Consider the following 11832-nt stretch of genomic DNA (forward strand, 5'->3'; position numbering starts at 1 on the left):
TATAAGAAGCAGGTTTTGTCAAAAAGTTAAACAGAATAGACAGGTTTTTATCCCCACTATGCTCACATACACAAGCCTGCCACTGTAAGCTTTAGGAGGCACAGCAGACTCTATCACCTTTCTCTGGGTTACATATAACTCCTCATCAGGTTGCTAGCCCAGCACTAACAGGGGAGGGACAGGCTAGATTGATGCTATTTGTCTTCTCACACATGCTAAAATAGAGGTCACATCTTACTGATGTAAGACAAGAGAGATAACACACCGTCTCCCTCTCTCTCTTTCTCTCTTTGGATTTTTCGTCAGTCCTGCAGTGAGAGAGAAGTCAGAAATCAAGCAGTTTGAGTGTCTGACCTGATTTCAAATTTGAAGATACAGACTCATTAAGACAGATGGACTGGCAGACAGATGGACACGCAGATATTTATTTTAAAGTGGATATTTTAGACCTGATGAAGCATATGGTGGTGTGAGCACAGAGTGGCTCTCCTCTAATCACGTTTGATATTATGAATTACGTTGCAGAGATATTAAACAGCTTTGTAGGTACGTGGACCTACTTTCTTGTGACAGAAAAATCACTAAATCATCTCAGTCATTAGAGGGATTATGCTAACAGAAATACATGTCTGATGTGTGAAGAAAAGCATTTAACAAAGCAGTCCTTAGCTTTCCAAAAGCAGACGGCTCTCTTAAAGACCCATCACATAATCGACCTCCCCGTTCCTGGAAGCCAGTAGGCTCTGCTGGCTGTCAGGGAAAATAACCATAACGCTGTTGTCAGTCTAGCCGATCAGCTTGCCTGATGGAAGTGAAGTCCCTTTCGGGGCAACAGCAGCCCCTGGTATGGTAATGCCATGTAGGCCACATCCCTTTTCCTTGCATGTTCCCCGTACTTGACATTTGATGTTTTCTGTAGCTATGTGTCCTTCTGAATGCCTGGGGACAGTTGTGGCTCTTGGATACCTGATGTCACTCTTCCGCATGGTTTGTCGGTCAGCTCTGATAGTGCCATGTTTGTCAAATCGCACCGAGAATGAAAGGAAGCATTAACTATGGTTTAAAATAATGTCTTTTCTTTTCGGTACGAGATTTTACATGTACACGAGAATCTCAAAAACACTTCAAATTCACATATTTTATGTGTGTGTCAGAGCTATTAATGCAAATTCAATATGACATTCTGTACATTTTACATCTTTTCTGTCTCCTTATCCCATCAGTGTGCTTGCATGTATTCAAAATACAAAGTCCATTCCTAGTAAACTGAAAGAAATACATTATTTTTCCTGCCACTATTTTCTTGCACAGATAAAGACGCTCTATATAGTACCTCCCTGTGTAGATGTGAGTGCCCTCCATAATGTGGCCAGTTAGCATATCTTTAAGCAGGAAAATGACAGCTCATTAAAGGTCTGACATGAGGGTTCGTCACTTGTGAAGCCCACTCTCAAACCCTTCAGAGGTGTGAAGCACAGATAGGGACCCTCTACACAGCTCTTCAAAGGATGATGACATGTCAGGAATTGAAAAGAAAAAGACTAAGAGTAGGACGGAGAGGTGCAGGTTATTCTCTGTGAAGTGAGCATTCTCTGAAGTGTTACCTGCTTTCAACGTGGTCATGGAGTCTTTGTTGATTTGTAAAGTAAAAGAATTTGCTGATATGCCAGCCCACCTATCTAACAAGCAGAATACCACGCACAGTTAGTGTTTTGGTCAGTCTTGCACATAGATTTTTCTATTTACTTCATATACTGTAAGCAGAAACCCATACTGCAAAATTATAATCTGCCACTGGATGGCGCACAAGTATCTTTATTGGACTCATAAAAAGCTTGTTTAAGTCTCAAATTAGTAACATATACATGCATGCTGAATGTACCATGCAACAGCAAGGTTATCCGCTGCAGCTCCTGCATTTCGGATTAATCAGGAGAGACGTGAGAAAACCACAGCATATAAATGACAGACACTGAGAGCTGCTGATCTTTGCGTCCTGAGGGGCCCCTGAGCTCACAGCATTGAGCTGATTAATATGTAAACAAGACCATTAGTCCACGCATGTGCTCTTAATTGCGGGACACTTCTGAGGAGTCTTGTTGCAGAGGCTACACACAAAGAATGGGCGTGAGTTGTCCCTCGAAAGGGAGCCCAGAGACTCTTGCTTTTTTTGCATCAGCGATCTGAGCGCTCAGTTCACAGTCTGGGAGAGACAGCGAGCACACCAGCGGGATGGATAGCACAGGTAGGTCGTGCTTTACCTTTTTTCTCTAAAGAAATGCCGGGAAAGTGCTTGTTTTATCATATTTGTCAGCTTGAACGAGAATAGAAGTCGATAACACAATTTTGGACATTTTAATTTGATGGAAAGTGCTGCGGTGCACAGTTCTATCAGTAAACGCTGCGCAGTTTCATAAATAGTTGGTTTGATCAAAAACGAACGAGGAGAAAGCGAGTCCTAATCTCTGCAACATTTTTGTTTATATTAAGCCATTTGCTGGTAGTGAGTGCTTTCCGTTTTACGCACAATAGTCATTTTACGCACACATCAGATTATTTCCCCTGTCAAATTTAGTGATTAAGCTGTGTAAAATTCCATTCCTGTTACTGTCTCATCTGAAAACTCCAATATTTTCTCTCATATCTTCAGGATTTACCACAACAGCTGTCTGAATACTCTCCAAAAATCAACTAAGACGCACAGGAGGGAGGGGAGTCTCAGCCGGAGAGAGTCTAAGTGCGTCTGTGTGTCAGTTTGAGAGAGTGAGAGAGCATCACAGATAGGGTAAGAGAGAAGGAACTAAGTGTGGACCAGGTGATCGAGTACTAACAAACCTCCAAGGGGCTGCTGGGTTGTATCAGTGTGCGCGGGATCAGCGATCCAACCATGGTGCCAGCGCGCTGCCCGGGACCCTGTGCCACACTGGCACTGGCCCTCCTCTTGGGATGCGGCGTGGCTTTCTGCCTCGGCCAGAACGACACGGAGCCCATCGTTCTCGAAGGGAAGTGTCTTGTGGTGTGCGACTCGAACCCTTCTTCGGATGGAGCAGTCACCTCCTCACTTGGCATATCAGTCCGCTCCGCTGGGGCAAAGGTGGCTTTTTCCGCCGTACGTGGAACCAACCACGAGCCGTCAGAGATGAGCAACACGTCTATGACCATCTACTTTGACCAGGTCAGATGTTCACTGAATTTAGCACCACCACAGTCCACCACAAATCTAATTTATCTCTGATTTTCTTAAACACTCTGTTCTTAATTACTATGCTCTCCTGGTGCATTCTGTGTACCGTGGGTGTGCAGAACTTGTCGTGTTTCCTTGATTTTCTGTCACTGTTGACACTGCATGTGGTCTGAGTGACGAGTATGTCTGAATTGAAGAGCACAGTGTTGCTTCTCCTTTGAAAGGGATTTATCCAATGCTGTGCGTAATTGGCGTGATTTGGAGATGCGCCGCCAAAACGAATGATCATCCATACAGGATCATTTATCACATATGCATCCTAGGCCTCGGCCGCATTTACATATGCCTTGTGTAGCTTTTGATTAGATGTTCCAGTAAGTTTTCACGGCTGAGGTCTTTGGACAGCGGCCTGTTATAAGCTACGCACCAAACTGGGAACCTTCCCAAGCTGCTACTGAAGCGCAGCCGAAACGTTTGACAAAGAAACAGAACCACGCTCTCTGATACGCCTCTCTGCAGTCACTGCATCGCAGACACAAACAATGCATTACCACAAAACCAGCTGTTGTGTTGAGTGAAGCATGCAAATGGAAAAATAGTGCACCGTCTCAGTGTGCGCCTTTTCTGATCACAGGTTTTAGTGAACATCGGCAACCATTTCGATCTCAAAGCAAGTGTTTTCCAGGCACCAAGAAGGGGGATATATAGTTTCAGCTTTCACGTGGTCAAAGTCTACAACAGACAAACCATACAGGTAAGCAATTAGGAGACGGTTGGTCTGCATTTAATGGGCATGGCATTTCAGTGACCCAACATGAGACTCAACTCCAAGCTTGTTTGCGCTCTTTCCCCGCAGGTGAACCTGATGCAGAATGATTATCCGGTTATATCAGCATTCGCCGGTGACCAGGACGTTACGAGGGAGGCTGCCAGCAACGGAGTACTGCTGATGGTTGAACGGGAGGACCGTGTCTATCTGAAGCTGGAACGGGGCACCCTAATGGGCGGATGGAAATACTCCACCTTCTCAGGCTTTCTAGTGTTTCCTCTATAATCTAATCGGCGATGATCCACGTCGCACGGGACCCTGCTTATGTTGAGGAACAAAAAAAAAAAAAAAACACATGCCATTTATTTTTAACTTAAATAACTGTTAGCCAAGGAAGCCGACGAATATCTGTATACCTACACTCGTCCACTATCTAGTCAAATATGAACGTTTCCTTGGAGTTTCATATATTCACATCCATCAATCAACTTTTACGCAATCTGGATGATTAAACGTATTGACCGGCCAATGGCGTGTGCTTGTCGGGGACGTGGATTTTTCCTTACTTGGAAAACAAACTTTGCCGACAGACAAACGGGTGTACGTGGGCAAAAATGTACAAAGGAGAAGATGTGGAGTGGAGGAACTGATGTCCTGGACAGGCCGAGTGTGTTATGCTCTATTTTATGTTTGTATAGCCTTAAAGAATATATGGTTTCCGTCCAAGTGAAGTATATGGAATTATGGACAACCAGAGAAGAAGTGCTTTCACGCCCAAGGCATTTTTTTGCACGAATGGAAGTTTTTTTTTCTCTTTTTTATGTTTTGTGCTGTCAATGGTGTTGCGTTTGGATGCTGAACATATTGAAAATAAGCCAAATGTAGGCCGCCAACGAGTTTATTAAAAGAGAAAAAAGGCGACATATTTCAGCCACCAGAGACGGAGCCCTTTTATTAAAAAAAACAAAAAAACAATTATATCATTTATAAAGTACATATTCACATTATTGTGTGTTCGGAATCTGCGTAGCTTTGACTGATTTAATGTTCAGTGACGTTGCTCACCAAATGTACATTGTGGAAATAATAGAAGAATCCCTATATGTCCCGCTTAATAAAAGATATTGTATTGTATAGGCTAAGCGCATTTATCACTTTTTTTATTCCTGTGGCTTTTGTATCAGAAAAAATGTTTGTAAATGAAGTCAGACAAGTCCAGAGGCCTAAAAAAGGAAACAAGAGTTCACTGTGAGCAGAGTCGCTGTCCGAGGTGCTGAAATGCAGCAACGAGCTTCTTATCCAGAAGTAACGCAGCCGCATTGGTTAAGTTTTAAAAATGAATCCACACAACTGGAAACAAAATAGAAAATGTAAACCGACTTTAATATTATTATTTTGAGATACAGTTTCTTGTTGTTGCATATTGGAAACTGTGATGTGATTACTGGAATTTCATTATTACTCACTCCTGAACATAAAGTTGCAGCACAGCACGGCTGGATATTGGTGCGCCTTTACACACTGCTCAGTGTCTTTTCTCGAAACAGACACACGTTTTGATCTGACACTAAAGCAGCACTTGAAGTGAAGTGTATTTAACGTGCACAAAGTTTCCTCATCCTGTGGTGCAAGTCTGGCTTTTTTCACTTAATTGGATGCCATCTTGTTTGGAAAATCTACGGTTTTGGATATTTTTTGGCATTGCTGCGTGCGCGCGCGCACACACACACACACACACCTGTTTCTCTCACCCTCCCTCCCTCTCTCCCTCTCTCTCTGTCTCTCTATACCTCACACACACTTCCAGTCATATCACCCTCCCACCCCTCCTTCTCTGAACTTTAAGGCCAGAATAATCCAGGTGATTCAGACTAATCACAGCAAAGTGCAAAAAGAAATATCAGCTTTTTCTGAATGAATGATTTTTAAAATTTTAATCTATCCTCTAATCAAACAATACAGCTGTAGAGAAAAATGCCTGTTTCCCCCCCTGGGAAGGTTGAGAGCAATTTACCAGTGATAATATATTCAACAGACACATTTTAACATTTTACCACAGAGCTCTGAAAAGACTAAAGAAACTTTCTACTACATACGACAAACACACAAATATGAGAAGCCGTGCTGGGTTTTTTTATGATGTACAGTGTGTTAGGTGAACCCAGGTGAAAGCCTTTATCCGTTATTGATTTTCTTTGTTAAATCTGTGCCAATCACAGATGAGTTGTGGACTGAGTGAAAGCGCTGCAGCTTGAAGGTGTTGCTGCTGTTTTAACCTATCTTAGAAGTTACAAGTTGCCTTGAGTGTTTAATTTTGCAGGTCGCTATAGCTAATCTCACTGGTGTGAATCCATCGGGTAAAAGTTTGTTAAGCATATTTTGGGAAAGCTGACACTTAATTTTTTAGTGCGGTTGTGTTGTAGAGGTTGCTGTGTTCACTCAGTAGAGACACACCTTGATGCATCCTGTATGGAAGCTGAGGTTTGATGTGTTCACATGTAGTATGTCCCTACTGAAACAAGTGCATCTGTTGGAGAAGAGTGGGCTACAAAACCCTAAAGGCCAATCACTGATGAAGACAAAACGTAGATTTTATTTAAATTATTTTGCATGAAATAGCACATATGGTTGTCACACCTCATCCATTTGCTTAGATTTGTCAGTTATGGATGATATGGATCCTCTACAAGTAAAAGTAAAGATTTACTTCTTATAGAGGGTAACATTGGTTATACCTTTAAACAACCTTTCTCAAAGCAGCATTAAGTGGAGAAGCACAAAGTGTAGTGATCTATAAAGGTCAACAAGAAAGATCTGAAAAAAAAGCATGAAAAAGAAAGTGGGGAGAAGGTTACACTGCTGGAGCATCTGTAATTATTTGGACAGATCTGTGCATTGTAACAGCTAAGAATTAAAGCTGTAAAGCTTCACACACACCCTTATTTAATTTTTCAGACTCTGAATCCACAAGGTTCTCAAGTGATTAGGTAAAACCTGTCTGATTGGTTGAGCATCATAAATCCAGTCTTCATCGTTACAGTGAGAGTCATTCTGTCGAGGAAATGTCCATTTATAACAAAGCCAGCATGACATTGGCAGGAAAAAAAGAATCTTTCATCTATGAGTAATGCAGAAAACCTGCCAGAAGAGTTAAGCGCCACATTGCAGCACTTTGTGATAATCCTGAGCTTGTTTAAACATATTGACACACCACTATTGTTCTGCCTCAAACACAAACATAAGAAAGCATAAAGCAAACTGTTTGTTCAACTGAGGTTGAGAACGAGCACCAACAGCTGCTGGGTCTGGGCCTGGAAAACATTAGTATTTATAGCTGGCAATATCACACACGTGAGCAGCTGGAATCTTAAGTTAGCTTTCTTGCTTCTTCTATGTGGATGTCTGCTTTCTTGTTTGTTTTTTAACATACCTTCATCTTGTGTATAACAGAACACAACAGCTGAGAACAAAGAAAAAAGACCTGCTGATAGCCTGCTGATGCCAGCAATAGGACTGCACAAAGCAGCAGAAACTGCCAGCAAATCATTGTGATTTGGAGAGCGTATTAAACTGGCCTATAAAGTGCTAATTGTGGCCATACTGGAATGAAAAGTCTGTATCCAAATGTCCCTCTTAGATAATTAAGCTTGGACATAGCAAATGAGAAATGAAAACAAAAAACCTTTTTTGGTTATTGCATACTATCAAATAAGTCTGACTAAATCACTGCTCTCATGTTAATAATATAATTTCGATAGATGTGATAACCAAGGTGTAGTCCTATTTGTTGAAATCCTTTGTAGTTTGCAACTTAGAAGGCATATTGTGCCCAAAATGAAGGGTAAATGCTACATAACTGCAAAATATAACTCATCGTGACTGGATTCTTTGTTTCTAGCAGTAAATACAGTCTGCCACATCATCAGACGGTCCACACTCATTGTACGACAGACTTGGGCCTGCTTTTTATTGAAGAACAGATGGCATTTTACTGTGCTTTGCAAGACACATGCAGATAACTGCAAAACTTGCATATGCCGTTAAAACGCCCTGAACTCAGATGGCCTTTTTTTTTTTTTTTTAGCTTTTTATTTGTTCTTCCATGGTATCTTTACAATATGTCCTCATGGCACACATCCTTTGAGGACGGGCTCTTAAATTTGACTCTAGAACACATGCAGTAAGATCTTACACTGACTGCACTGTGTGCCCCTCGCAGTGGAGAGGTGCAGCAGGGCTCTATGCATTGGAATTTAAATTATGTAATAGACTCATGTCAGTTATTCCTAATGAGGTTCTTTTAATGAGTAAACACTCACACAAAAAGACACACACTCACCTTTTACACTTATAAGTATTCTGAACATGCGTGCACACATCACAGAGTTTAATTTCTGCTCATTCAGCCTTGAACAAAGTGGCTCCTATTTGGAAACATCTAAACATATCTTCAATCCACTGTAGAGAAGCAACATTAAAACCATGTTAGAAATAAGAATTAAAGTTGTCTGGGGGCTGATTTGGAAGCTGTTCTCTGAAGATCAAGACGGCTTTGACATTCATTTCGGCTCCTCTTGTAGTGTCTGAACATTTAATTACATTGCCTTTGCATATCTTTAGCGGGTGATTTGTTCGATCTGAACAAGAATGATAGTTGGCAGGTGAAATGTCACCTTCTCTCAGGTTGTTGTTTTTAAACATGTTAACAAGAAAAATGAATGCGTCATTTGTGCAAACAAGATGAATGCTACCCTCCACCTCCTCCTCCTCCCTGCATCAAAACATTCCCACAAATTATTTATCTGTAGTGGATGACGAAGTTCCAAAATCTTTTATTGAGAAAAGCTGTTAAAATGAAACCTTGCCCTTGCTTGAAGCACGAACCCTTCCCCAGCCTCACTCGAAGCATAAACCAATTCCAACTCTTCCTCTGCTCCGATATAATGCACCATTTGTATCACAACACTGCTGCTACACACACTGTTCTTTTTATCAGCTGCACATCATTGATATTTTTCTTTTGCACATCAAAAATGCTATATATAACACACTATTTGGTCTCACGTTCAGAGCTAAATATACTAAAAAAACAACTGATAAAGTGACTGATTTGAGATTTACTCGACATTTTTTGATTTGTTTTTTTTTTTTCCAGAATCTGGTTGTATAAATAATCCTGGTGCTTTCACCCTGAAACATCTCTTCACTCCTCTGTATTAACAGATTCTCGTAAAAGCACAGTTTTTGAGTGCAAGTTTAACCTCGGCTCGAGTTGTTTCTTCCCTCTTGTAGTGAAAAGCTGCCTTCTTCAGATCCAACATTTACTTTTCCTTTCAGAGACCCAAGGTCAAGAAAACATGTTGATACTGTTGGCACACTGTGAGACCCTTAAGAAATGGCTTCCTGACCCATCTTGAATCCCAACCCATGGTTTAACAGCAGAGGAGTTGAGCACTTTGCTTCCCTCCTCTCCTCTGAAAGCCGCGGAAAGCAATATGAGAAGCTGTGCTCTGTAGTGCGTATACATATCAACAGTTTTCTGATAATTATCTCTGCATTTCTGACCACTGAGGCCAAGTTTGATGCCCAGTTTGTGTTTGGATATTTCCTGAATTTCTATGCCTCATTCTTCTGTCCTTCGGTGTGTGGATGTGAATTGTACCTTTCTGTAGACTCACACTGCCAAAGGAGAGAGACCCTAACAAGATTTTCAACCTTTCCTTTTGATTGCAGATGAGCTAAATACATTGGTATGCATGGAGAAAAAAAAAGCCTTCAGAAAAAGGTGTCTTTTGCCATAGACTCATTTTCTCCCAGTCCTAGTCCCTGTTATGGGTGAAATTGCCTTAAGTGTGATTGTGAGTGCGAATAAGCCTTTCACAGCATTATTTTTATTCAAGCTGTTCCCAGGCAAACCTACAGGCATTTCCTTTCGGGTCTGAAATGACGCTTAGGGGCCCACTCAGTCTAATATCTAATGGGACTGCGAGTTAAGGGGAAATGCATACTGAATGTCAGGATTTATCGCCAGTTTTAATGGTCCAGACCGCTTTATATCATTTTTTAAAACCTCTTTCCATAGGCTTCCTTCCAAATGAGCCCTGCTAATTTCATGGGCCACAGTAATGGCCACATTTTGTCAGTAAGGCATGGAGACATAACCTGCATGGGAGAGAAAACCACCTGTGCCCTCTTCTACTGAGGTGCATTTATACAGATTGGGCTATTTTTTAGCCCAAATAATAAACGACATCGGATCATATATGTATGCACCGAAGTCGCACATCCTGTTGAGTCAGAAATTTCACCTTAGGCTTTTGCTGTTACAGTTGCGCGGTGACCTACCTAATTTGCACTTGAATGGAGAGACACTGATGCAAACGGAGAATACGCTGAAATGATAACATGTGGCAGTGGCTTGTTAATAATGCATTTGTTTGCCAAACAAATAAATAGACGCACAACGCAGACAAACATCAGTCACCGAACCGCTGCTGTGAACAGGCCCATCCCTGAAGAAAAGGGGGCGGCGGTGGGTGGTGGTGGTGGTGGTGGGGGGGTACAGAGAAAGTCTGTTTATTCCTTCTGCCACAGCCTGCAATATCCATACTGCTGAAACATGCAATTCCCCAAAGAAAATACAACCTCGTCCAAGCCCACCCCTCAGCATCCCACCCACTTCCCCCACCTACACCCCCCCCACACACACCCTCACCAGCACCACCGCACAGGAGGTAGGCAGCGCAGAGCCAGGCATCCCCGGCTCATATGAGCAACTCCTTGATGTGATGGTTCCAATACATCATCTGTCTACACATTAGATTCAGGCGCAGCATGCCTGAGAGAGAGTATCCTGGACCCAGCACCTAACCAGTTTAACTACATTCATTAGAATGGGGGAAAAGCTGTGCCTCAGCACAACTAGCTGCAGCGGAGGACAAAACACACTGTGAGTTTTTGATCCTCTGGATCAGGCACAGAAGTACACACACACTTGTGTGGCGCACATGTGCAAAGTGACAAACGTGACAACACCGCAGCAGCAGCAGCAGCAGAGAGACTGCATTTACAGCTGTAGGTGTGGATTGTGGTTATGGTAATTTTATACATAATTTGGACGGGATGTAGCACATGGTTTAATAAGGTTACATTTCTTGCCCCTGTAAATGGAAACAGACTATCACCAACCACAGCAAAGAGACCAGTACATGTTACTGCTAATTTAAAGTCACACATACCTTCAGAATTTCAGGCTCCCACAGTTCTTTTTATTTTTTTTCTAAGCAGATAAGACCCGCAGAGAGACCACCAATCAGATGTCACCTATTAGTCTTTTTTTGTCTGTTTTATTTTTATGCACGCTGCTTTATAAAAATAGTGAGTGGGCTTTTAAATGCACCGTAAAAAAGAAGAAAAAAAACAAGATAAATAAAAACACAATCACTAACAGATCTGAAAAGTCAAACCGTCAAAAGCATGCCAAACGACGCTGTAAAGCCTTTCAGTGATTCCTGTCACCTCACAAATGTTAATAGCACACTTTCCTGTAGATTACTGCATTTGCCCAGCTCTGTGATGGCATGTGGAGTACCCACAACTACCCGAGACCTGTTTCTTTCTTCAGCTCTCTTGTTCTGACAGAGGCGTGAGCTGTTTATTTATGACTCTCTGTAGTGCTTTATACACAGACCAGACAGACACCATCTATCTAGGTTGCGTGGTACAACCGATACAGAAGCCTTTTCATAAAACACACAGAGCAGTGATAATAAGTATCTGGAGAATTAGTGGAACAAGCGTGCACAGTATGGGGTCAATACTGATTTTATCCCTTTGGATGGAGTTGGCTGTTTTTTCAAGTTTGATTTCTTCTGGAGTC

General features: G+C 41.9%; 1 protein-coding gene across 1 annotated transcript; it reads left to right on the top strand.

The window, feature by feature from the left end:
* Window positions 1–1900: 1900 nt before the first annotated feature.
* cbln2b (cerebellin 2b precursor) lies at window positions 1901–5087 on the top strand. Its single transcript, XM_022203941.2, has 4 exons — window positions 1901–2245; window positions 2651–3175; window positions 3819–3938; window positions 4041–5087. Exons 2-4 carry the CDS (start codon window positions 2888–2890, stop codon window positions 4236–4238), a joined length of 606 nt encoding a protein of 201 aa, XP_022059633.1. The 5' UTR covers window positions 1901–2245; window positions 2651–2887; the 3' UTR covers window positions 4239–5087.
* The last annotated feature ends 6745 nt before the right edge of the window (window positions 5088–11832 follow it).

The sequence above is a fragment of the Acanthochromis polyacanthus genome, chromosome 20 (assembly GCF_021347895.1).
Source record: "Acanthochromis polyacanthus isolate Apoly-LR-REF ecotype Palm Island chromosome 20, KAUST_Apoly_ChrSc, whole genome shotgun sequence".
NCBI lineage: Eukaryota > Metazoa > Chordata > Actinopteri > Pomacentridae > Acanthochromis > Acanthochromis polyacanthus.